The sequence below is a fragment of the Durio zibethinus genome, chromosome 18 (genome assembly GCF_047325235.1).
Source record: "Durio zibethinus cultivar Kanyao isolate XHJ-2024 chromosome 18, ASM4732523v1, whole genome shotgun sequence".
NCBI lineage: Eukaryota > Viridiplantae > Streptophyta > Magnoliopsida > Malvales > Malvaceae > Durio > Durio zibethinus.
This window is the reverse complement of record NC_143179.1, coordinates 16,402,495-16,430,270: the sequence shown is the minus strand read 5'-3', so window position 1 is coordinate 16,430,270 and position 27,776 is coordinate 16,402,495. Positions and strand designations below refer to the sequence as shown.

Sequence of the window (27,776 nt, the reverse complement as noted above, 5' to 3'; positions counted from 1 at the left end):
TTAGTTGGTCAGAAACCAAAAGGAGAGAAAGAGAGAAGGCGCGTGCGTTACCACCAATACACGCACTTGGGACTTGGCTTTTACTCGCTTTAAATAAAATAAATAAAAAAATTTGGTAAATAAAAGCCACGTCATACTCACCATCTATCATTTATCCAACCACCTTCGGCCGTCCCCTAATTCCCCACCCCACTCCCCTTCTCCCTTAGCTGTTCCTCACTGTAGCCATGCCCCACTCCATCAAATATTAAAAAAAGCCTTCTATCTAAAAAGTCTTTCTCCCCATTTCCTCTCGCTTTCCTATCCTCCTCCGTATAAAATCTCTGCTTCGTTGCCAAATCAGAACTTTTCTTATCGCCATTTTCTTAAGGGAGTCTTTCTCCTTCTCTTCTTTTTCTTCTACATCTTATAGAGAGGAAAAAAAATTACAAAAAATGCCTGCTTGGTGGGCTAAGAAGTCGAGTAAGAACAAAGAAGAGAGTCCTCAAAATCAAAGCCCACGTGGTACCACCATCGGATTAATCAAGTTTTCACCTAATAAAATCGCTGCTGCTGCTGCCGTTGCAGGCGGCGGCTGCGGTAGTGGTAAAAATAAAGCAGCACCTGCACCTGCCGATGACAAGAACAGGAACAACAACTACCCAAAGTCCTTCGATGATGGAGGAGGGTTTGTCTTAACCAACCGTAATTCGCCACGTTCCAGCAAGGATTTTGGCGTTGTTGTTGGTGGGTCATCCGGGTTTTCGGGTTTCGATTCGGATTCAGGGGAAAAAAGAGGGATTCCTTTGCCTAGACCATCTGTCTCGTCGATGCAAAGTGATCATGTTGTCGGATTGGGATCTGGGTCGCCTTCGGTTTCTAGCGTTAGCTCGTCTGGCTCTTCTGAAGATAATCAGATTACAAATGATCCGGTTCAATTTCTTGCCTGCAGGTCTTTTTCTTTATATATGCATATAGATTGAATTCTTAATTTTGAGGGATTTTAATTTAAAATTTTTTTTCTGAATTAATGGGAGCAGATACTGCTTTTTTTTTTTTTTTTTAAAGAAAGCAGTTATTGGTTAATTATTAAAAAATCCTTTTTTTTTTTCTCTCTTTTCTTGGTGTCAGAGCTTGATTGCTTCCGTTTTCTTTTCTTAATGATATTTATCAGGATCTGCCATCTGCTAATATTTTTCAGCTTTTGGAACTGGAATTCTCTCTCTTACTTTTGGCCGTCAGAATTTTGTTTATTTCGGGTTTTGGTTTCTTTTTCCCTTCTTTTCTGTTATAATACAAAGATTTGGTTTTTCTCGACTTTTGGGGGCTCGAACCTCAAACTCTTTAATTCAATTTATTTTTCGCCGAATTTCAGGACTATTTAAGTCATTTTTCCCCAAAGGCCAGGCTTTTCTTACACTTAACGCTAATTTCTGTAAATGAATCACTATTATGTTTTCAGATAGAAGGTAATTCTTGATTGATAGTGTTGGATTCTTGCATATATAAGTAGCACACTACATGATTGTAATGAACCATAAATTCAAAGTTGTCTTATGGTGTTAAGTTCTTCACGCACATATGAAGCTTTCTATAAAGGTTTTAACAGAGTTGACGTTGACTGAAATCCAGGTCATATATTGATCCCAGAGGTCAAGGTGAAGTTAGAACGAACATGAGGTCTAGAAGCCCCGGTCCAGAATCAAGAGGGGCAACCAGCCCAACATCACCTCTTCATCATCGATCATTTGGAGTGAGTCTCGATTCTCCTACAGGGAGAAAGGAAGATGGGAAGTCTCAGTGTCATAAGTTGCCTCTTCCACCAGGTTCTCCTACTAGTCCTTCTGCCTTGCCTTGCACAAGAACTTGTGGAGTGAGTGAAAATACGCCTTGTACTCTATCCGGATGGCGCAGAGGGAGACTCTTAGGAAGGGGAACTTTTGGTCATGTTTACCTTGGATTTAATAGGTAGGAGTTGCTTTCTGTATAGGTTGATTATCACACACCGCAACAGTCATAAATTCTTTAAGAGTTTAATCTATCAGTAACAGAAAATAGTTGCTGTCATGCATTTGCTGTAACTACTCCGCTAATATGTGAAATTAGAAAAGATATTTATCAAGCTTCAAGACATTTCAGATTCCAAATAATTAGCAGTAGTTTGTTTATAATTTTTTCCATTATGCTTCTCTAAATATTATGTATCCATCTTTGACAGTGAAAATGGGCAGATGTGTGCAATAAAAGAAGTCAGGGTCATATCCGATGATCAGACATCTAAAGAAAGCCTCAAGCAACTGAACCAGGTAATAGTTTTGTCTGATTCTCTCTGATTACATCATATACATAATCTCTGTTGGATTTTACTTTGTGGTATAGTTTTACCAGTTGACATTGAAATCATTTACGAGTTGCCACATTTGAGTGTCTGGTTTTCTAATCCTTTTTAGTATCAACAGGAGATAAATTTGCTGAGTCAGCTTTCTCATCCAAACATTGTTCGATACTATGGAAGTGAACTGGTATGGTTTTATATACTGCTTTAGATGACACGACATGCACATGATTCACTTGCATTATGAAATCAACAGTAAGGGGGAAGGGAGAATGATCACTGGAATCCTCCTCCCAATACCAGTTAATTAGACCTTGCTTCGTGGTAAATACAATTGCTGTTTTTTCCAGGGTGAAGAAACACTCTCGGTTTACTTGGAATATGTCTCTGGTGGTTCAATCCACAAATTACTTCAAGAATATGGTGCCTTCAAGGAACCTGTTATTCAAAACTATACAAGACAAATTCTTTCTGGGCTTGCTTACTTACATGGAAGAAATACGGTGCACAGGTACTTGGGTGTAGTTCTAGTTATGGATGCTTAGTTGTCTGTTATGTGGAAATTCAGCTTCAACTGTGTCTTATGCTTTAAAGCTGTGGATTTCATGTCACAGAGACATAAAAGGGGCTAACATATTAGTAGATCCTACTGGTGAAATCAAGTTGGTGGACTTTGGCATGGCAAAACATGTATGTTATCTTATCTCATCTTGGGGATGATGTGCTTAATTCTAGAATACTGATTTTTCAATATCTCTCGAAAATAGTTCTGGCTAAGAATATTAAGTGTCTAGTAAATGACATTGATATGATGCTGATTTTGGTTCTAAAGAAAGCACAGGTTAGAAAGAAAATTGCCCTTTTTTATAGAAGAATTTTGTCCTTTAGACAATCACTTGAGCAATTTATCTGCAAGGTTAACAATTTTTTCTTTCTTCTTTTATGCCTTTAAGCACTGACTGTGGTCTGTAGGCAGAAAATCCAAGACTTTGATGTAAATGTGACAACTTAGAAACATGTGAATGAAAGCTGAAAATCTGTGATCTTTTTTCCCTACTTTTTGTCTTTTTTTCTTCCTTTTTAATTTTTTTTTCTGTCTTTAGGCAGAAAATGTAAGACTTTGATGTAAATCTAACATATTGGAAACTTGTGAATGAAAACGAAAAATGGCTAGTGATTTTTTGTCCCTACATTCTATCCTTTATTTTTCAGGCCACTGATTTTTTTTTCTTTGTGATCCAGATAACAGCTTGTGGTGCAATGCTTTCGTTCAAGGGAAGTCCTTATTGGATGGCACCTGAGGTATCTTTTTTCCTCTCTATCTGAACTATATGGTCACAAAATCACTCCCTTTTTCTCATGTTAGAAACATTTTAAATGCTATTTTAGTAGTAATTACTTTTCCCATTCAGCATCTTCCGTTCTCCAAGGTATGGCTCACTTGTGCTTCTATTTTTCTGATCTCAGGTTGTAATGAATACAAATGGCTACAACCTTGCAGTGGATATCTGGAGCTTGGGTTGTACTATACTTGAAATGGCTACATCAAAACCACCATGGTGTCAGTATGAAGGGGTGAGACATATTAATTCCATACATCTATCAGATAAAAGTCTTTTTATGGCTAGCTCTATAGTGTTCAGGAATTAGGATTAATCCTTTCATTATTTTTGGATTCAACAGGTCGCTGCAATATTTAAAATTGGGAACAGCAAAGATATTCCTGAGATTCCTGATCACCTTTCTAATGAAGCAAAAAGTTTCATAAGGCTTTGCTTGCAACGAGAGCCATCAGCTCGTCCTACAGCCTTGCAACTGCTAGATCACCCTTTCATTCGGGAACAAGCAACAACAAGAGTTGCTAACATCAGCATAACCAAAGATGCATTTCCTTACGCTTTTGATGGAAGCCGCACTCCGGTATATACTTTTAAGATAATTGTTTACATTTTTTTTTTCTGATGATTTTCGTTACTCTGATTGCAAGGACTTTTTTTTTTTTATACTATAATGAAGACCCCTCTAGCCCATCATGAACTGAATTGATTTAGAAAATGCTTATTGAAACAACTTCAGCTACTTGGTTTTAATATAGAAATATGGGATAAGGTGTAAATTTACCACTGTATTGTGAGTGGTTCAAATTTACCACTAATCTTTCAACTGGTACAATTTTTCCACCAGACTTCTAATTTTGGAGAAAATTTATCATCAGATTTCTAATTTTGGAGCAATTGGAGAATCTTCAATGGAATATTTCATTAAAAGCTGTTTTACAATTCAAAAAACAAATTTGAAAATAACATGGGAAAAAAAAAAGCCATGAAGCTAAAATCTGATTATTATATATTATTTTTTTATTCTTTGATCATGGCATTTTCTATCAAGTATAATGTTACATAATCGAAAGTTTTCTTTTTATTTGTTTCTTTTCTTCTTTCATCATGAAATTTACTAAATATATTGTCACATCACACCTTTTTCAGTTGGTCTCGGCTTTTTTCTTGTCATGACATTTTTAAGTTTTCTTTTGAATTATAAAAAATAACTTCCAATGAAATATTCTATTAACTATTTCTCAATTGTTATATTTTGACTCCAAAATTAGGAGTATGACTGTAAATGTGATCCAAGATTAAAAGTATAATGGTATTACTGGTAAATTTGAACCACTCACATAAGTAAAGTAGTAAATTTGTACCTTATCCCTAAAAATATCATATGGTCTTTGGTCATCATGTCATGTTTTGACCAAATGGATACTGCAGAAACCTACCATATTTCATACAAGGCTTGATTCAGCTGACCCAGTAGTGCGTACAAGATAACCTTGTGTATTGGAATCTATAATTGGGTGAAAGTTATGGATCCAATTATTACTCTTGTCATATAGAAATCTGCTTGTTTCACGTATCTGGTTTGGGTACAGTGAATCATTTGATCAAAGAATTTCAGATTGACGTGTAAATAAGGCTCCATGTGGTGGATGCTTTTGTTTTTTTATTCCTTTTTGCTATTTGTCTTTGTTTTTTTATTCATTTTTAAATTTTTGCCTTTTCCTTTTTATTCTCTTTCTTTTTTTGCAAAAATAATAAAAAAAGAAAAATGCAAGAAACAAAAGCATTTAGCAAACCAAACCTAAATGATTCTTTAAGATAGATTGTTAAACATGGGGTGGCAAATATAAATGCTGAACTGTAGGCTGTGGCATATATCTGGATATCATGACATCTACGATGGTTTTTTTATGTGCTGGGCCTGTAACATATGTAATCCTTTTAATGCAATTTCTTTGCAAATTATGATTTCTTCTAAGTTTATGATGCTTGTTAAAATTTTAATATATTCTTGAAATAAAACTTTAGACCATATTTTGCAATCATAGAAAGCCGTCTTATCAGATTTGTTTTGAAATTGATATTGCTTTGTTTTCTTCCTTTTTAAGCAGCTGCTCTACTGCTATATTTTTTTATCACTTTTTAATGAACATGTACTTGAAAGCTGCTTCTCAGTAACTAAAGCCAGATTTCAGCTAATCTCTTTGTTATTTTAACTTTTTAAGCAGCCCATATTAGAACTGCAGTCGAATAGAAATAATATCCTCTCATTTGATGGAGATTATGGGACAAGGGGACTGGCTACAAGTTCAAGAGTGATGAGGAGCCCAAGGTAATATTGTATTGTCATTCATTTCTACACTCAAAATATATGCATGAAGTTCTTAATCAACTTGCCTATCATGTTTTCATGCACAGGGATAATGCAAGAACAATCGCATCTTTGCCCGTTTCTCCTTGTTCAAGCCCATTAAGATATGGTCCAGCACACAAGAGTTGTTTTCTTTCTCCTCCTCATCCAACTTATCCGTTTATAGGACAGAGTGGTTACAACTTCGGTGACTTCTCTGGGAGTGCATTGAGACCGAATCAGAGATACACTCAGGATGCTTGGCTTGAAACTTCACAACTAAAAGTCCAAACACCGGGCACCTCGCCGAGAACGAGACCTATTTGAGATATTGTAAATAGCAATAGGATAAATGTCTGTTATCACTCTTTCCCAAATGCCAATGGAATCAAGTATACCTCTTGGATGAATATTTTGGTAAGTTTGGCAATCTCATTTTCCAAGCCAATTAGAATGAAGTGATTGCATCTTTAACTTAAGGCTACCTGAAGGGGAATATTTGGGGACGAACGGGACTTTTGTTGCTCGGAAAAGATGAAGATACTCGGATACTTGTCTTTGTAACAATCTCTTCTTGGTTTTTATATATGGAATGGATGTTGGTCACTACGGTTGTAACATTGACACTGTTGTATACTTAGTTCATAATGTACGCAATGCATCACTTGTCATAAACAGATTGAACTGGTCGTGTAATCCCGTCGCATTTTAGCAACAGATTGAGTAGGTCATTTTTATGACTTTCCTTGCAGACACGCTTCGTACGAATTCGTTTTCCCATACCTACATTGAAAATAGCAGGGTGCGATCATTACTGCAAATGTGAAGTTGCCTTACGCAGATCTAATCATTGGAAAAAGAGGGTACGATCATGTTGGCACTTCTGTTCTCATTCACGTTAGTGGGCATTTAGTTGCCATTGAATAAGGACATGAATCTGGTCAGGCTCCTGGATCATTCATTCCAAGCTTAATTCACTATTAAGGAGACAAAATTAGCATACTCGATAATAAGAAGGGCGGCTTTATAATTAACTAGTCGTGGAATGTCCATTTGACAATTCATACCATTAGTTCACTTGTTTTTTACCGTGGAATTGGCAACTTGCTTTTGTTCTATTCTTTTGGCGGATTGGGGGCGGGGGGGGGGGGGGGGGGGGGGGGGACGATCGGTATGAAATACTGGTTGCAGTAGGTTAGAGTAGCAGATGGCGCTCTGGACCCGCCCAAATGTCTTTTATACAGTGATCCTTCCTGGGTTAAGCTAACTTAGACACGGTGTGCAGCCTCTAGATCATCGTGGGCTGCCTCTGTTGTGAAAGGAATCAACATCGTAAAAAGATTAACATATTATTAAATTTTTTTTTGAGAAAATTTTATGTATGAATAAAAATTATAATCATGTGATATACACGTTAACCTAGAAAAGGCATTAGGTTTCAGATGGTAAAGCTAATCTTTGGGTTTGTACTAACAAAAATGTCAACCATTAGATCACGATTGTTTAAGCAATAAAGGCATCTCACAAAAAAAAGTTAAGAGCATTCAACCAATCAACGTGAAAACAAAGAAAAAAAAAATTCAGAAGAAGAAATTATCCCCTTCTTTTTCAAATCTAAGATAAAGAAGGAAGTTAGGGAGGTTTTGGTTTTGGTTTTGGAAGAAAGGTCAGTTGTTTATATACATTATTAGACTCTTTCAACTCTTTTGATTCTAAACACTTTTAGCTTTCTTTTACATTTTTTTTTGGTTTTCTCGCTCAAATCTTAAAAAGGTCTTATTTTTTCTTTTTCAGTTTTTGAAATTTTTTTTAGCTTTTCATTGCGTTTTATTTTGGTGTTTTTTTTTTCTTGATTATTATAAGTTTACGTTTATAAAAACCTATCCCTTTTTTCAATTTGAGGGGATAGATAAGTAAAGTAAATAAAAAAAAAACTCTATAAGTATAAATAAAACTTATCCCTTTTTTCAATTTGAGGCGACAGATAAGCAAAGTAAATAAAAAAAATTAAGGAGTAATTTTAGAAAAGGCTTTTTCTAGAAGCTTCTTCTGCTAAGCTTCAAGCAAAAAGCTTATCTAGGTTGGGAAAAAAAGCTTTCTCTAAGAGATAACCGAAAAAATTAAAAGAGAGAAAAAAAGAAAAAGGGAAAGAAAAGAATGAAGCTTATTGTTTTTATTGCTTCCTATTCTAATGGCTCTTTTTTGGGTTTATTAAAAATGTTGTCTATATGGTCCAAAATGATATCTACCCTTTCTCTCCAGCAAGGAAGAGGCTGATGAAAGATTTTAAGAGGCTACAATAGGATTCACTTGTTGTTATTAGTGGAGCTGCTCAAGATAATAATATCATGCTTTAGAACATTGTCATTTTGGGGTATTTCTCAATTTTTTTTTTCTTTTTCTTTTTGATTTGGTTATTTTTTAATATTGGGATTTTTTTTGCAGGCTTGATGATACTTATTGGGATTGAGGTAAAATTTTGTTCTTTTTTTCATTTTTGTTTTCTTTCACTTAAATTTTATAAATTTTTAGTTTTCTTTGTTATGCTGTTGACGTTTTCTTGTGGGATTTTTATTGGAGTTGTGAAATTTAAGCTATTAATTATGTTACCTTTTTGGGTTTTAGGTGAAAATTAACGAATTGATATCGTTTTGTTGTTTCAATTCCTGTTGATTGAGTCATTTGACTTCAAATTTGAATTGTTATGTATTTTTGGACATACATGCTTAAAACAATATGCATTGGTACATGATTCAAACATAAATGATTTTTTTAGTTGATGAAGGGGGTGAGTGGTTGAATTTTGCACATCTATTTATTTAATTAATGGGGTTAATTCTATTTTTTAGCTCTTCAGATGATGAATTGCAAATTTGGGACACAACCTAGCATCACACAGTAATCATTTCCCTTTTTGAAGGTTGATTTTGTGTTTTGCAATTGCATGTATCTCCTAGCACACAAGATTATTGGGTTTTAATTATTTATGTGCATGATTATAAAACCCAGTGCAAAAGTTAAAAGAGAATAAAGGTTTGTCATTTCTTAGAAAGCTTATTTTTTGGGGGGTTTTTTGTTTAAAATTTTCAATTAAAGTTTTTTCTTCTTTAGATTTTTGTTGGTTGTCGTAACTTCACCAAAGCTATTTTGTTGCCAGTTTCAACTAAAAAATAAAAGAAAAAAGAAATAGAAAAAAGTGGTAAGGAAAGTTATTTTTTATTCTATTGGTATAGTTGCATGTTGGTTAGTTTTCTTACAATTGCATTTTTTTAAACTTTTTTCTCATAATTTTTCCTTTTAATTTTATTTGGATATATGTGTTCATTTTGATTTTTTTCAAATAAAAAACCAATATAGTTGATGAATTTGCTAAGCCACAAAAGAAGGCTCTTGAAAAGTTTAAATTATTTATTAAAGAAGTTCTTAACAAGCATAAATTCACTTTTCCATCTCTATCAAAAGAGAGGATTCTGCTTTTTGCGAACCATAGAAAATTCCTGAAGGCTTGGGGTTTGAAAGACACTAATAACACTACTTATTGGCGAAGTAAGTTTGAAATTGAAGGCTTGTTTGATAAAGAGCTTAAGAACCAATTGGAAAAAGGTTATTTTTATGCATGGATTCAATAAGGAAGGCCATCTTATTTGCTACAATGTTTATGGAGAATTTTATAACAAAAAGTTTTATCTAAATACTTTTTCTGATAAAGAAAGACTATCCAAGTTGTGGTGGAGGTTTTAGTTCTTGAAAAAAATATGAAGAAGCTTGACTTCAGTGCCAAGGGTACCATGGTTCAAGTTCATGATCTGAAGAATTTTGAGGAATTTGGCAAAAATGAGCTTAAGTAGGCGCTTAATTTGCTTCATTATATGTATCATGAGTTTGTAATCAAACAAGTATATTCAATTTTTAAATATTTTAATTTTTTGTTAAAATTTAAAATAATTTAATGTTTGTTAAATATTTTAATTTTTTATTAAAATTTAAGATAATTTAATGTTGGGTTTGGATTTTGAAGGTGTTTATCAATGTTCCATTGTGGTATTTGGCTTTAACTAAAATGATTAGTCCTTTCAATACGTAAAGTACCAATAATAAGTTTGTATATACAAGTTTATCCAATTTTTCTTTTCAATTTCACTAATTTCTTCTCTTTTTAATTTGCTTGCTCATGAAAAGGTATCTTATAGTTCTCTCTAGACATTATTGCATTGTTTGATTAATATAAATTTTTTAATTGACTCATACAATTTTTCATATGGTATTTCATATAATTTTTTAAATAATTAGATATATTGCTCTCGAACAAGTAGCAGTCCAGTATAGTAGATTGAGTAAAGAAGGTGACTAGTAATTTACTATTGCTAATATTGTCATGGAGTATATAATCAAGCCAACAACTAATCATGTCATTGAATTCCCTGTAACTGAGGTTGGTTAAAAAGATTTGGATCTTTAATTTCTGTTCATATATAATATACAAAAAAAAAAAAATTATTGTTGAATTAGCATAAATGCCATCTGATTTTAAAGTTCTGTATTATGGGCTGGGATGGTAGATATGAAGTTATATTTTTGTCGAGTACTGAAAATGAATATAATATAATTTTTAAGAAAATGAAAAGAAAAAGTTATCCCTCATAATGAAACAATTGCAAGAAAATAAATGTTTTCTATTGATTTTGATTTGTTTAATTTTCATTAATTTGTTATAATAATCTCATTTTCTAAATGCAATCCTTATAAAGTTACTATTCTTACTTCTGATAAGCAAGTGACTGTTGAAGATTTTTTGCTAGCATAATTTTCTTACCTTTTATTAGGTTGCTCTATTTTTATAATTATAAAATAGTTGTTTTGAAAGATTACACTTTCTTCTATTTTTAATTTCTACTTCTAGGGTCTTTTATGTACCCTGTTTCTTTATGCTATAGTAGAAAAGTGCCATTATCTTGATGGAAATGCTTTGGCTTAGTTTTGAATGCAATTAGAATATGCATGAATTGATTGTTTTTGAATTTGTAGTTAAAATTTTGTTGGACTCTTACTAATATGTTGACTTATGCTTTTGCATGGTTCTTAGGTCTCAAGGGTTTTGAAAATGAAAAGAAATAGTTTGGAGTATCTTCTACAACACTTTTGTGGAGTTACTATCAATAAAGAGTAGGTCATTATTTAAATTCGTTTGATCTTCCTCTTCTTATTTATACTTGCTACTACTCTCTTATTTGATCATCATTTGTTCTATCTCTTGTAAGATTGATTAATCAACTCATTGCAGATATCAAAATGTAGATTGGAGATTGCATCCTCTTTCTGATGAAATGCTAAAGTAAACATTGGTTTTGGAACATGTATATTTTATATTCTTTATTTCACTTTTCAATTTCCTCTATCTTTCATTAAATGATGTCTAATTGCTGCAATTGTATTATTGTTAAGTTTAATGATTGATTGTTATTGACAACTTTGTCTGTTTAGAAATAGATAAGACAAAGCAATTGCTTCATCTGTTGAACATATACTACTAATAATCACTTCATTTTATTGAACATATGCTTTAAAAACAAGTGATAAATCGAAAAATGAAGGTTTAAGGGAGATATGCTTGAAAAAAGGTAGTTTCTAAAATCAAGGAATTGGTTGTAATGTTGCATTTTTAATCTTTTTGCCTCATTTGTCATTATGTTGATATTTCTCATTATCTTTTTGCTTTGTAAATTTGCATAATGTGGAAAATGGTCACCATATGAACAAAGCGAACAAATCAAATGTATATTACATATTTGATTTTTAAACTTATTATCATACTTATGTAGTTCCTATAATGTGGGCATTGACAATAGCTGTTATTATAGGAACCACAAAGTGTGACATTGGTGAAGAAGGTTGGAACAGAATCTGATGGCAAGTTACAAAGATCTAATTTTGAATTCAACATGTATGTGTTTGCAATAATTGGTTTTTGCATTTTCAAGCTTTTTCTTTTTCTGCAGTGCATTATGTTTTCTGCCATTCCTTCAATATGTTAGCCTTAAATTGATTCTCATTTTGAAATAAGAAAATATTAAGCTAAATAAACTTAATTAAGATTTTAAAAAAGATTTATTTAGTACATGTTCTTAAGTTTTATTATTTTGATACTAAATAAATAATATGAGTTAAAGTTTAAACAAACCTTTTGCTATGTTTTCATATTTCTCAAATAAAAAGTATCTTTAAATATTATTTATTTAAGTTTAAATGAAAGTTCAATTGTTGTCTTTAAAGTGAACTTGTTCATTTTGGACTCAATACAATTTTCATTATATTGGTTTTGAGAAATAGATTAATTTTAGAAAATTGTTTTACAAGAACAAAATTTTTCAACATTAAACTTTTTTTTATTTTATTGTATTAATTCACAAAGTTTTAATATTTGAATTTTATATGGTTGGAAAGCTTTTTGAGTCTACTTTCTAATGGATTAAACAAAATCAAAATCTAAATTTTCTAAGAAAAGATTTTGTATTTTTCTAGACATTATACAGTTGTCTAAAAACTACACATAGGGTAGATTTGAAAATTCACTATAATTCGTACACAATGAATTAGGTAATGAATTTTATATGGATGAAAGCTCTTTAAGTTTAGTTTCTAAATCTTCAAATGGTTTTTTTATTTGGAATTGTATAACTCAAGATATAATCAAATTAGTAAGTGAAGTGCAGAACAAGAGATAACTGCCCTGCTTGACTGGATTGATCTCCTAGCTAAACCAATCGATCCCCTCCTTGTATGGATCGATTGGTTAAGGGTTTTTGAAGATAAGATCGATCCTTTCATGAAGGGATAAATTGGGTTTTTACATAGAATGAAAACTTGGTTCCATACTTTGAAAAAGGATTGATTACCCAAACTAGGAGATCGATCATCTAAAAAATGGATCAATTGATAGCATGTATGGATCGATTGGTTGTGGCTTTTCACACATGAATTTGTTCAAATTTTAACTACCCCATCGATTCCCATATATGAGGGGATCAATCCTTAATGTCCAAAAAAGCTTTAACAGCTAGTTTTTCGAGTTTCAACAGGTATTTTCAACTTTAAACCATCCAAAAATGGCTAGTTCCTAATTTTCTCTATATATTAGGCATTCTAACACACCAAGAAAGTTGATGAATCAAGAGAGCAAGATAAAAGAAGTCATATATTCATTTTTTCAAAAACTCAAGAGTTTTAAAGCTTTAAAGTCTATATTTTTGTATTTGTTGTATGCAAATCATTGTTATTGTTCATTCATCAAATTCTTTATACTTCATTAGGCAAACACTCAACCTTGAGAGGTATTTTAGATTGCAAAAATCATTTGGGTTATTTTGTAGATAGGTCATAAGTGTTAAAGCACTTGGTATAGCCTTAAAGTTAACCCAAAAGCTTTTGCTCTATGGTGTTGCTTATGGAATCATGTAAGTTTTTATTGTTTTGGTTAGTTTACATTGGGTCTTAATGAGATGAATGTAGAGATGCAAAAATCTTATGGGTCAATGAGTGGTAACAACCCAAAAGATGATATTAGATCAGGAGTTTTCCAGTAAATCTCTAATTTTTTATGATTTTAGATACCGAATTTTGTTCGAAACATTTTTAACATGACTGACCCGGACTCATTTGCGAACATAGACTTGACTTATTAATACAGGACCATTACATAAATCATTTAAAAAGATCATTTATAACCCATAAAGAGCCCACAAATTAACCCATTTAGAGACCCAAAGTTAACTTGGGTCAAATTTGGTTAAACTTGATCAATAAAGTTAAAATTAGTCAAATAAAGTCAAAATTATGCAAAACTTGATCAAAATGAATAGAACCTGGGTCAGTTCTCAAAATTCATAACCTAATTAAAATCAATATAGTTTAAAAGTTAAAATTGGTGATTTTTAAAACACTAAAATTTTTATTGCAATTGAAGAAGTGCAAAATTACTAAAATGCTCTTTAGATGTGTTTTCATAATTTAATTTTTTTAAGCTCGAATTTTCATAAAACTTTTCATATCTTAAATTCATAGTATTTCATGATTTTTTATGCATTTAAAATCATAGCAGTACTCCAATAAGTGTGAAATTATGAAAATATCACAGGGGTATTTTCATAATTTGGCCTTCTCGAGTTTGTATTTTCATGAAACTTTTCAGATATTAATTTCATAATATTTTATAATTTTTGATACATTTAAAATTATAGTAATACCTCGGGAGGTATGAAATTGCCTAAATATCTCTTAGGGGTATTTTCATAATTTGATATTTTCGAGCTTAGATTTTCACGAAACTTTTCAAATTTCAATTTTATAATATTTCATATTTTTGGCGCTTTAAAATCCAAAAAATGAGCATGAAAATATTGATTTATAAGAAAACAACCTAATTATAAAAAACGACCTATTAAGGGTAAAATGATATTTTCATTTGGTTTAAGAGTTATAAAAATTTAATATTTGCAATGAATAATGTAGACCATTAGATTTCTTATTAAATCTTGATCTAATGGCTAAGGATTGCTCCTTGAATAAAAAGAGGAAGGAACTTTGTTCTTTAGATGAGATTTGATGCAAAAGCTTATATTTAATCTTGTAAATATATTTTGGTGGTTTCCTCCTTTAAAAGAAAGGGGGAAGGGAGTTGAAGAAAAATAGGGGAAGGAGGAAAAAAATGAAAACAAAAAAAGGGAAAAGGAGAAAGAAAGGAGTTTTCTTGAAAAAAAGAAAAAAAAAAAAGAAAGGAGAAGAAGCCATTTTGAAGGAGGAGATCTTGAGTAAAAAAAACAAGAAGCATAAATGAAAGTTTTTTTTTTTTTTTGGTCATTGTTTGTGCCCAGTAGAGAGGGAAGCCCTTCAGTTAGCACAAACCAAAAAAAAAAGAAAAAGAAAGGTAGTTTCATAACTATTTTTTTTCATGAATTTTGGACATGAATAAAGATTCACCTTTTCTTTTATGTTTGTTGACTTCCTTAGGCGTGTAATATGTAAGTAAAAATATAAAGCTTCCCTTTTCATCCTTGTTTAAATTCTCATTCTTTTAATAAACGATGCTTTCTTTTCTTTTCCTCTTGCCATGCGAACTTATTACCTAGGGATTCAAAAATTGCTTTCTCTTGCTTGTTTGTTTATTTCTGCATGGATGTGGTTATGGTTCACAATAACTTAAAATTTCATCTTAGTCGAGGTCATGTATTTTTTCTTTCTCCTTATAGCATAAAAATATTAAAAAAAAAAGAAAGAAAGCCATGTAAAGAAGACAACAAAGCTTTGTAGGGCTACACCGGTTATATAATTTTTAGGAATGAAGAATAGAAGAAAATATTTAAAAAGGAAATCCATGGCGTGGGGAAAGTGGTAATTAAAAAAAAAAAAAAGAAGGAATAAACATGCATGGAAAGCCATGACGTAGGGCTTTATTGCATTTGTATTAATTTCAATTGCCTTTCATGTGCGCTGGCAATGAAAGAATAAATTTCTTTTGATTAAAAAAAATAATACATATAAGTATGCATGGGGCCATGGTTTTCTAGCATAATTGGATTCTATATATTTCTTTTGGCCCTGACATAAGTATAATAATAAAAAGTAGAGTAGTAATATAGAAATTCTTTTTACTTAGGATCTTGTGATAAATATAATTTTATAAAATTTATAAGACTCAAAGTTTATTCTCAAGTTTATTTTTATGTGTGTTAATTTTAATTATATTTATATTTTATTTTATGTTATTTAAATTTAATTGTAAATTTAATTTTATGTCTTGTTAATTTTTTTATTATTTGAATTTTTTTGCTCATTTTAATTTAATTTTTCATACTTAAATTTATATTTGATATATTTTATTTTTATTTTTCATGCACTTTAAATTTATGCATAATAATAATAATAATAATAATAATAATAGCAATAACAATAATAAATTTTATGCAAAAAAGTAAATATATATAAAATAGGTAAGAATATAAAAATTCATTTTTTAAAAGAATTATAAAAACGAATTGCTTCGAAAGTTTATCTAAATGTTGGAGACTTTTAGAGAGATTTGTAAGTTCTTAAAATTTAAACCCAAACCTACCCAAATCCCCAAACTCGTTTTAAATTTCTAAGGATATGCATAAAAATTTTTTAAGAAGTAATTTGTTTCCAAATGTTATCTAGATGTTGGGATTTTTAGGAAATTTTATTTTATTAAGAATTTTCATACATTTTTGTAGCTAAAAATAAATTTGTTTTGTTAAAACAACAAATATAAAAAAATAATAGTATGAGATTTTAAATATAAAAATGTCGCATTCAAATTCTGCTTAGATGTTGGAGAGTATATATGATCTCTTTATATTTGAAAACTTGATTCTTAAATTTGTATTTGATCATCATTTGCATATATTTCATTTTTATATTAATATCATCACTTATAATGCATATATATATATATATATATGTTTGCTCTAGTTATAAATGTTTAATATTAATTATATTATTTTTCATTTTTTTAACATAAAAAATTTTCTTAAAATTTTTTAGTTTTGAACAAATAAAATAGCATTATGTGAAATATAATTATTAGTACTCTACCTAGATGTTGAAAAGTTATCAATGATTATCATTTACAAAGAGTGTTATTTTATTATTTTAAAATGAATCTTATGATAAATCTTAAATAGAAAGACTATTTTCGAATTTTACTTTTACGTCGGAGATTTTGAAAATATTTTTTTAATTTAAAGATTTTCATAATATTCTTAAATAAATTTTTTTTAATTAATTTTATTTCTTACAAACAAAAGAAATTATAATTAAATTTATTATAGAAAACCATTTTTATCCAAAATTACAAATAACATATAATTAATTGACACCAATTTTGTGGGTATTGTGAATGTGCTAATCTTTTTTCATATGTAACTGATTTTTTAACACAATCTATTTTCGTAGACTAAAATTATCTTTTTAATAAAGCTTGAAACATGTTTTATTGTTTTATTAAAATATAAAATTTTTTGATAATCAATCAAACATTAAAAATAATTGATGGTAATTTTTTGTGTTTTTCATAATTTTTAATTTTTTTCTCTAATAATTGAATTTTTAGATCGATATGTCATGACAATGACATGATTACTTTTAAATTGTTTTTAATAGTATTTAAGATTTATATTTTTTGGTTATTTATATTAGAGGCATTTATGGATAACCTATATAAGTGATAACAAACAAAGAAAATAAGGTAGTGCCTCTGGATATGGCGCGAGGCACTTAAAACTACTATTGAATATTCAATTTGTTGTCAAATCTGGTTGATGAATCATGAACTTGTGATCAGAGCATGATTAACATCTTCCTGGTTCCTGTTAGACCAGCTGGAAAACTAGAGGATCGTTCTCGGCATGGTTTTTAACCAGCTGGGATGGTCACTGGGTTGTCTGACAGACTCTCCCAACTTTTTTGAATTTAATTGATTTGAGTAGAAAACTTTTCAAATATGGCCGGTACTGCACAAGCAAACTGATGAAAAAAAGTTCGAACTGGTGTGTTTTATAGATAGAAGCATTTGGGAGAATTGATTTTAGAATTGTTCAATTGACAGTTAAAAAACTTTTTACTTATTTGATCATGTTACTGAACCACTTCTATTTTTTTTTCAAGTTTATCTCTTATGTGTTTTATTTAATTTTTAAAATGATGGCTATGCTAGGAGATTTAATATCCAATTTTAATGTTTCATTGAAAGATGAATTTAAAACTTCTTTTTAAGAGATTAAACCATATATTTAGTTTAATCTATTTATTTTTAGATTATATCCAATTGGTTAGCAATTCAAACTTTAGTTATTAAACATTACTATATTTTGGAAGGAAGTTTACATTGATGCTCCCTAGCCTAATCTCTAAGTGTAAGTTAGCTTCTATATAGTGATTTAAATATCAGTCGTGTTTCTTCTTCGGTAAATAGACATTTGTTTAGAAATTTTTTTTAGATATTTCATGTTTTTATGTAAGATTTTATTATTTATTGCATTATTCTATTTATTGATTTACTCTTATTAAAATTAAATATACATCACCTATTTGAAATATGAATGTGATTTTATAAAACTATTTATGACATTTTTGCTATCAATGAAAAACTTCAAAGTCGATAACTAATAATTTGTAATTTTCTAAATTTTTTTTTAGCTTCACCTATTAAAACATTTTTATTTCATAAATGATGTTTAAGATCATTTTTTTAAAAATTTATTTTATTTAAGTTTACTTGAAGCATAAAATTTTAAATGAATGAGTTGTAAAATTGAACTTATGCATTATCATTTGACAATAAATTAAAAATTTATTTTGATCTAAAAACAAAAAAAATAATTATAATATTAAAACTTCTTATCTTATCGCATATTAGCACAAAAAAGATAAATAATAAATAAAAAAATTTAAAAAATTTACATCTTTGGCGAAACTTAGGGAACCCACTAATAATAATAATAATAATAATAATAATAATAATAATAATAATAATATATTTATTAAAAATAATAATACCATAATATATAATTGTTATTAATATAAATATATATTAATCATAGCAAAGTTAACCAGGTCAACACTATCAAAAAGTACATATTATTACACCACCCTCCCCCCCCCCCCCTCCAAAAAAAAAAAAAGAGACAAGAAAGAGCTTTCATGTTTGCCTACGTTCCTTCGCATATAAGTTCATAAGGTTCACACAATTTTCAACAGTTGATTACAAAAGCATAATTGGTTCAGCAATCTCAATATATACAAGTTCATTTCAAACTAAGAAATCAAAAACTCATAGCAATTCTTTTCTCACCTTTTTCCTTCTTTCTTTCTTTCAACATTTAGCTTAGGAATTGATACTGCAGATGGTAGGACCCAAAAACTTTTGAAAAGGCAGATGGCTAGCTCCAACCTGTCAAACCTAGGCGGTCCGCAACATTATACATTACTAGTTGATCCCAGATTGAGCCAAAAAGATGTTCTCCTCCAATGGCAAAAGTCAATGCCCAAGAACACAAAATAGCTGAAAACACTGTGAACCCTACTGCTGATCCAACAACATCTGCAAAAAGAAATATTTATTAAAACAAATAAACAATAAATCCCAAAATTTACAAGAAAAGAAGAGAGGTTACATATGGGAAATTTAAAGGATTGTTTTGCTTCAAGCAACACAATTATGAATATTGATATTTTTCTCAACACCACCCCCAACCCCCATAAGATGACGTACAATCATGCCAACTTATAAAAAAACCACTTCTACAATGTCACAAGAGTAAACTGATGATACAAAATCAAAATCTTAACGTAATGTTGATGAGTTTTTTTGCAATCAAAAGAAAAATTCATGATTTGTTCCCAGTATCAAAACACCATGAGAAAAAAGCATGCAAACTTGTGATGAAGAATAATAAATTCATAGCTGAATTCAGATGCAAAACCTTGAAATTTAAGCATTACCATTTATACTTTAAACTTTCACCCAAAAGAAGAAGAAAAAACAAGCATAAGTTTAACAAGATGTATTGGCCTAATGTTGCCAAGAGCACAAGGCATGCGTAAGTCACTAGGACCCTTTTATCACCCAAGGTGCAAGACACAAACAAAACACTCGCTAAGTGAGTTAGGGCGCATTTATATTCTTAGGCCTAAGTCTTTGGTTGAGGATTCAAAGTTTAGACTCTTATCTTACCCTAATAAAAGAGTTTGATGATTGTGGCTCCATCTCTAACAAAACTTCTTGGATAGACTATATTTTCTTTTATTTGACTCTTCCATAGATATTAGATATTGTTCTTTTTTTTACTAAAATAACAACTAAAGGAAATTAAAAAAAGGTCAAAGTTGCACTTTAGTTGGCAATAAGTGCACAAGGCATGCACCTGATCAAAGGCAGCTCTTCTTGATGGGTGCATGGTGCTTTTGCTGTTTGGCACTGCATATCAGCGCCTAGGCATGTACCTTAACAACACTACTATGGCCAATTGAAGCATTTCCCTCCTTATATTCAAGGAAAGCAGTAATGTGCACAAAAACTAGTTATTTCAGTATTGGTCAAAGAAAAAATAATTCTGAATAAGCAATGCATGTTTGCCAACAATAATGAAATAAGGAGGGTTGTCAACAGCATTGAGAGTCTAGTGCAATTCCACATAATTCTCGGCTAAACATTTCTGCTTCACTGTTTATAAATGTATCCATCATAAAGATAGTCTTTTCAGTTTCTTTTTTGTAGCCTTTTCAGTTTCTTTTTTCCAACCAAAGTGACCAAGTCAGCAAAGACTTCTTATTTCTACAAGCAAAATAGAGGATTAAGTGAGACTCCCAAATTAAGAATAAACATCAGAATTTTAGATAGAAAAGGATCGAAAAGATTTGCTATGAACCTCTAACCTTGCCAAATGCTAGATTGTTTGCAAAAGGCATAACAGCTCTACCATCTCATTGTAGAACTTGTGTTGCTAAGGTGTGCTTAGGAGCTAAGGCGCATATCCAAACAACATTAAGGCACAAGGTGTCTTTGATCAGGTGCACCAATTTGTTCACTTTGGTGCACCATTTTTTGAGGTGAATGGCGGAAGAAAAGCTTACCCAGCCAAAGTGTCTCTCTGATTTTTTTATTGGTGATTATCTTAATATTTAAAAAAAGGATAATATCTAATATATATAGATTATAGAAGAATAAATAAAGGTCATGTTTAGTACATAAGATTATGATAGATTAGGATAAAATGATATTATGAATAGGATTAGATTAACTAATGTCATCTTATCTTATGTTTGATATGTGCAATGATGAAGATAGGATAATATATTTATTGGTCAAAAGTATCCTTCCTCAAAATTTATATAATTTAAATTATTGATATAATTTTTAAGGGTATAATAGGACATCTAAGTTTAATCTTATGGATTAAAAAAAATCCTCCCCACTTTAGGAGCATTGAATGATCATATACCAAGAGGATGATAATCCTTCTTATAATCTTATCCCTTTCAATTAGATACAAACCAAATATAGAATGATTATCATACTATCCTATCCATCATCCTATGCACCAAACATGACCAAAGTGTAATACAGTCTATCCAAAACTTGTAGTTGGAGATGGAGCCATGAACCACCAAATTTTTTATAAGGATAAAATATGAGTCTTTAAAAAAAAGCTGCTCAACTTTGAACACTCAACAGCAAACTTAAGCCCACAGTCAATCAAGCATCATAGAGCATATTTGGTTATTTGAAAAAGGCAAGTTATTTTTTTCTATTATTACTTAAAATTTTCTTCTCATCTGTCTATGCTCTTTACCTACCCCCCCACCCCCTTTTTCTTCTTCTTTTTGCCTTCTTCCATCTTTTGGTTTCATAAAGAACAGAAATTGCCTCTGTTTTTTAGCTCTCATAACAGGGGTCAGGGGGGGTATACCTCTGGTTTTTCTCTTTAGAAACTGAGCAAGAGCTCTGGTTTTATCTTTCAACACGGAGAACCGCTTGCTCTAGTTTCTTCATTCAGATCAGAATCATAACCTTCTATCTTATTATCCCAAAAGCAAAAACGTAATGTCCTTTTTCATCATAAAGAGAAGTTAGCAAACTTTCGGTTATCTTTTTCTGGCTTAAGTTATTTATACTAACAATTGCTTTTTTCTCTTCAAATTAGGGTAGCAAGTTTCAAATGGCAAGTAATTTTACTGCTACAAGTGGTAATAATAAAAAAGACCCGAATTGGAACCACAACTTTCTTTGTTTATATAATTATATAAATATTAAAGTTCATTAACAAAATTATATATATGTGTATTGCTTCACTCAAACCAGTTTTTTGCACCTTGCACTTGGGCAATATAAGGGCCCTAGCACCTAAAGTGCGCCTTGCACTCTTGAAAACATTGTAGAGAACTACTTCCTCACTTCTCTACAATGTACAAATCAAGAGAAAGGAGAGAGACAAGTGTTGCTTGGAAATACCAAACAATTTACCTATCCATCTTAGTAATGCCAATTATGGAGCAAAATAAGTTAATTGGTATGACTTTCAACTTTGCCAATTAGTCATATTCATTGTGAAATCAAATTCTCGGCAATATTGCAAATTGTGGTGTTGGACCTCAAATGAAGACTACTGATTTCATATGAAACTGTACAGAAGCTCCGGTTTACTAGCTTCCAATATACAAAACATAATGCAATGACAGCTGCAGACTTGCAATTAAGTAGGCCACAACAACTTAAAATAAAAATGCATTTGATTATTGCAACATCTTCACATTCAAGTCTAAAGAAAAATACGGCCAAAAAATAAAGTCTAAAGAAAATATTTATGGCAAAATAGTGATTAGCAAATAGCTAGAACATAACATATACATCCAACCATGATTGTTCAATATAAAAGTAAACTCATGTATTTCTGTTAATAAAAAATATTTAATTTTTTAATTTTAATTATTCAAAATTAAGTCTACTTTTTTCTTAAACCAAATGAACTTTTATACTTTGCTTCCTAAAGCCAAAAAAAAAAAAAAAAGGTAAAACAACAACAATAGCTAATGATTTCCATAGATTGATATAATATTTAGCACCTTAAACCAATATGCAAGTCAGGCATCAATGAAAGAAAAAAATAAAATAAAATTTTACAATTAAAAAAAAAACCTTAATCTTGAATCTAGATCAATTCGCTAAATGCAAAAACACCAGAACATCAACAAGAATTTGGAAATCAGTTCGAAAATTAATAAATTAGATTATAGGCGTAGATAAATCAATGAAGGAAATTAAAAAAGTATGAGAAGAAAGAATAATTACAAGGGCGAAGGCTAGGGAAGGAGCGAGAGTGACGGAGAACTGGCCAGAAGTAGAAGCAATTGACAGCCCAAAGCCAAGGCAGAAGCGCGTAGCCGAACTTGTAAAACCTCCGCGCGTAGGACAACGATTCATCCTCCGACAGGCCCAACGGACCGTCGATTGTGGGCCACACTGGCGTCGATGACAGTATCGAATTTCTATTGCTTGCGTAATTGTTGTTAGGGTTAGGGTTTGGGGTTGGGTTCGTCAATGCCTGTGAGGCTTCCATTTCCAATCTACTACTCCTTAACGATGTGGTTTATTTTTGGAGCCAAAGTGACGAGATTTGCCTCCGGGGACGACGCTTTCGCTTTCCCCTTTCTTTGCGGAGTTGAACAGAATAAGGCTGAAAAAGTAAAACCAAAAATCAAACGGCGTCGTTTTGGGAAAACTAAATACACTACCGTGTTGAATTAATTTAACCAGTATTTTTTTTTTCTCATCTATAAGAAACAATTAAATTTGACCTACGCTCTTTCGTACTCTAGTTCGGTGGACAACTATTTTATGTCTTAAAAAAAATTGAAGTATATATTTGGAAATAAAAAGATTGCTTTGTGGGTGATTGCTGTAAGCTATTCATTGATGCCATGACAATTTATTTATGTCATAAAAAAAAATTATTGAAGGAGTGAATGGGAAAAACAAAGTTTTATGCATGAAGCAATTTTGTGGCTTTACACTCCCATTTCTGTTCTTAAACACTTTGCTATTTTTTTGTGCTTGCGTCATTTTTTTCATCAGATTTGTTGTTTGTTGTTTTTTCTTGAATCAAGGCTGCATTTTTTTCATTTTTTCATCGGATGAGTGTTTGTTTTTCTTCTTGCTTTTTTAGATGAGTTTTTATTTGTTTTTTTAAAAGGGAAATTTTGGGCTATTTAGTTCTTGTGGTAAGGCTTGGTTTTTGTTATTATCATAATATATAGATATACGAACTTATCATTAGATACAATAAGAGGAATCATTATCAATTTTTTATTTTTAGATATAATTAGTCACCTAATTGAATTTGTTTTATTTTAAAGAAAAATCTTAAAGTTAATTTGAGTATTTTTAAAATATAGATTCCAATAAGTGAAATCAAATTTAAGTTCGAAAGTACAGTTATGTATAAAAAATGTTATAGCATCCTTATAGTATTCACAAAAAAGATGGCACAAATTTAATTTCGTATTATCCAAGTCTTAAAATATCTTCATAATTTATCAAATAATTTAATTATTAAAAATTGATCTTAAAATTACTTCAATAGTTTGGTAACAATTTAATATAATCTTCTTACTTCAAAAATATTTATGGAGATTAGTGTCTCACTTTGAAAAGACTTCATCATGGGATTTATTAATGTATTTTTTATGAGTTAATTATTTTTGAAAACAATCAATAAAATCTTTTAATAATTTGATAGTATTTTATTTTGATACACGTCCCTCAATAGTTTGGTGAAATTTTTTTATTCAAAAAATTTATCCATGAAATTTAAAAAGAGTCATTAAATATTCTAATAGTTTGACAATATTTAACTTGAGATTTAAATCTTCTAATAATTTGGTAAGATTTAAAATTTTTATTTTTTCATAAAAACACATTAAGTTTTCTAATAGTTTAATAAAATTTAATTTAGAGATTTAAATACTCCAATAATTTGATATAATTGATTTAAAATATTTTCACTAAATTCTCTTATGAAATTCTCAAATATGTTGATAGAATTTTTTTTTTTCAAAAGTGATTTTCAAAAATTAAATTTTAAAACAATAATCAATGTGAATAATCGCACAAAAAAACTAAAAAGTTTACAAAACTTTAGGTTAAAACCAAAAGAAGTCCAAAGTTGTGTGGGTCTTAACAAATGAGCTTGATTTCAACCTTAACCAATAGTCCAAGGTTGATTCAACACAGGCCAAGTTTGCTTGTAAATTGGGTCTTTCTTCTGGATCAGGTAATGGGTTGGATCACTTTCTTTAATTTCTTTTCTTTTCAAAAAGGTGCATTTTTGCTTCTTTAAAAAAAAAAAAAAAAAAGCAAACCTTCCCATTATGCTTTTATTTCCATTTTACACATTAGCCTCTCTCTCTAAGTTTCTGTTTCTCTAACCTCTCTTTAGCCACCGCCAATTTCAAGTGACCCAAAAACAGGTGCTCACACTGTCGCTACTATCGTTGTATGTCACCAATCATTGTTATCGAAATTGTTCCAAAAAACCTTCACAAGCTCGCTTTAACCTCCCCTTTCACTTTTTCATGTTCATTTTCTTTGAAACCGCCTAAAATGATCTAGATTTGCAAGTTTAGTCTATAGTTTCTAACTTCAAAAAAGTCATCTTCTCGTTATCTGATATTTTCAAGTTTTCAGTATGTCAATGACCTCCCTATGCTCTTTCTCCTTGTGGGTCCCAATCTCTTAAGTCATATTGGCTACCGTCAACCACCATAATTGTCGCCATTATGAATCACCATCGAGCTTCCCTGATAGTTATCGCTGGTTCTTTTTTATTTGATACTAGAGATGTAAATGATACATTAGTGCTCGTAAGTTGCTCGGGTTTGATTCAAATAAAAATCGAATTTAGTTTGATTATTATCGAGTCTAGCTTGAGCTCAAGTAGCTTGACTTTTTGATCGAGTGGAGTTCGAGCATTTTATACCTGGCTTGAGTTACTCGCGAGCCTAATTAAGTTTTTATATTTTAATAAATTTTAATTATTTTAATTGATAAAATATCTCGAATTCGAGTTAGAGCTCGAGCATAAATAATCGAATTTTTGTTGAATATAAGAATCGAGCTTATTTTTACATGTTAATTTAACCTAATCGAGAGAGCTCGAGTAGTTCAATTTCTATGTCAAGTTAAGCTCGAGCTAAAAAAATAAAACTTGATCAAGCTGGAGCTGAGTTTCAAGCCACAAATTTAGGGTTGAGCTCGAGCTTAATATTGTATCAGCTCTAACTCGATCGATTACACTTTTATTTGGTACAACCCAAAAAAAAAAAAAAAACTCAAATTTATTGTTGCTGAAATGGGTTTTTTTTTCTTTTCAAATTGATGGTCTATGTTGATGAGATGACCTTTTCAGAGGTAATTGTTTTTGAAATTTGGGATTTTTATGGATGAGATTTTTGTGTTGTTGATTATTTTAAATGTGGCTTTTATAGGTATATTTGGGTTTAGTGGGTTAGGTCTGTTGATGGTTGAAAATCATGTGTTGTTGTTTAGTTGGTAATGGAGAAGATTTGAGGGTTGAGATTTTTCATTTTTGAGGCTTGAAACATCAGTTACAATCTATGAAAAAGACCTTTAAGCATTTCTGCTAACAGTAGGTGCTATGAAGTTCAAGCAAAATGGTGGAGATAGGACAATTAGAGATAGATGGTAGGGGGATAGCAAATGGTGAATTGTGTCATAAAGATGGATTGGTGTTGATGTGGGAGCTAGAGGTAATGGTAGTACTGGATTGGTGGTGTCGTGCAATGGTGGTGAAATGTTGCTCTTGTTGGCTGAGTATGGTCGAGCTATGGAGAAGTGGGGTTGAAAAATTGAATGCAGAAAGAGCTTAACTAATGGTCACGGTGTCTCAAGTGGTGGTTAGATTGGGTTGTATAGGTGGCTTAGATTTATATAGGTGGGAAAGTTTAGCAATATTATTGCTTGTTGAGACTTGCTCTATTTTTAGGTGCTAATGGTTGCCTTCTCTCTGTGTTTTCTATTAATTTTTTTGTGTTCTCTGCTGTGAATTGTAGGTTTATTTATAGGTGAAGACTGGCAGAATCCCTAATCACTTAATATTTAATTTCCAAAATTTTGCATTATCATGGATAGAAAATCAACCTTTATTTTTGTGAAATTAAACCTAAACCAATTTTGATAAAACCAATCTCATCACCGACCACTTATCCCCCCCTTTTTTTTGAAATATTTAAATAAAATGTTTGAAAAAAATGAGATAAGCAGAATGGATAACAAATAAAAAAATTAATAACAATAAAAAGTAAAATAAAAATAAAACTAAAAGAAAAAAATGATAAATAAAATTTAAAAGAATTATATATATACACATAGATAAATACAATAAAAATAAAAAAATAAAAGGATAAAGATTAATGATAAAATATAAAAAATAAAATTCAACAATTAGGCTTGAATTAGGTTTTAGCTTAATTGATTTGAGCCTCGAACTAAATAGGGTGTCTACGGTTACCCATTTTTGCACAGTTTCTATGAAATAAGAATTGTGTAAAGATATAGACTCCATTATGTCCGAGCATGAAAATGAAATTATTTGGACTTAATTGAAGTTCAAAATAAAATAACTTAGACAGAGTCAAAAGTTTAAAAAAATCATGACACAGTTTCATATAGAGATGAAGAGGAACCATTTTGAATTACAATACCAAATGACTTATTAGTGCCTGTAATTAGCAATCATATAAATGCTATTTCTATAGCTATTTATACTGACTTTCAGATTAATTTTGGTGATCCTTCTTACTTAAATCAAAAAGCTGTTGTCACTCCATACAATAAAACAATTGATTTGATCAATGCACACATGCTTACCTTAGTTCCAGAATAAGGCTGAAAAACTAAAACCAAAAATCAAACAGCGTCGTTTTGGGAAAACTAAATACACTACCATGTTGAATTAATTTAACCAGTATTTTCATCTATAAGAAACAATTAAATTTAACCTATGCTTTTTTGTACTTTAATTCGGTGGACAACTATTTTATGTCTTAATAGGTCCTATTATAGTTTTTATACCATTTTAAAAAGCTTCAAATTTTGTGTCAAATGTTTATTTGCTTTATCCTATTGAATTCCTTAATTCACTTGCATTTCCAGGCATCCAAAACCATGAACTTAACTTGAAAATAGGTT

At 30.5% G+C, this 27,776-nt stretch overlaps 2 protein-coding genes and 1 non-coding gene across 3 annotated transcripts; 2 read left to right on the top strand and 1 right to left on the bottom strand.

Moving 5' to 3' along the window:
• Positions 1–353: 353 nt before the first annotated feature.
• LOC111299762 (mitogen-activated protein kinase kinase kinase 3-like) lies at positions 354–6,480 on the top strand. The gene is given in 12 exon segments (XM_022895202.2): positions 354–931; positions 1,612–1,947; positions 2,198–2,285; positions 2,439–2,501; positions 2,665–2,825; positions 2,929–3,004; positions 3,557–3,616; positions 3,782–3,889; positions 3,998–4,234; positions 5,880–5,983; positions 6,070–6,275; positions 6,278–6,480. Coding segments are annotated over 12 exon segments (2,001 nt in total). The 5' UTR covers positions 354–434; the 3' UTR covers positions 6,343–6,480.
• A 10,781-nt stretch (positions 6,481–17,261) lies between these two features.
• On the top strand, positions 17,262–17,463 carry LOC149513767 (small nucleolar RNA U3). Its single transcript, XR_016330165.1, has one exon. It is a non-coding gene; the product is annotated as a small nucleolar RNA U3 (small nucleolar RNA).
• A 1,241-nt stretch (positions 17,464–18,704) lies between these two features.
• Positions 18,705–23,291, bottom strand: LOC111299761 (gamma-secretase subunit). Its single transcript, XM_022895200.2, has 2 exons — positions 22,860–23,291; positions 18,705–19,112 (listed from the first exon to the last, which is right to left on the bottom strand). Exons 1-2 carry the CDS (start codon positions 23,125–23,127, stop codon positions 18,952–18,954), a joined length of 429 nt encoding a protein of 142 aa, XP_022750935.2. The 5' UTR covers positions 23,128–23,291; the 3' UTR covers positions 18,705–18,951.
• Positions 23,292–27,776: the final 4,485 nt, after the last annotated feature.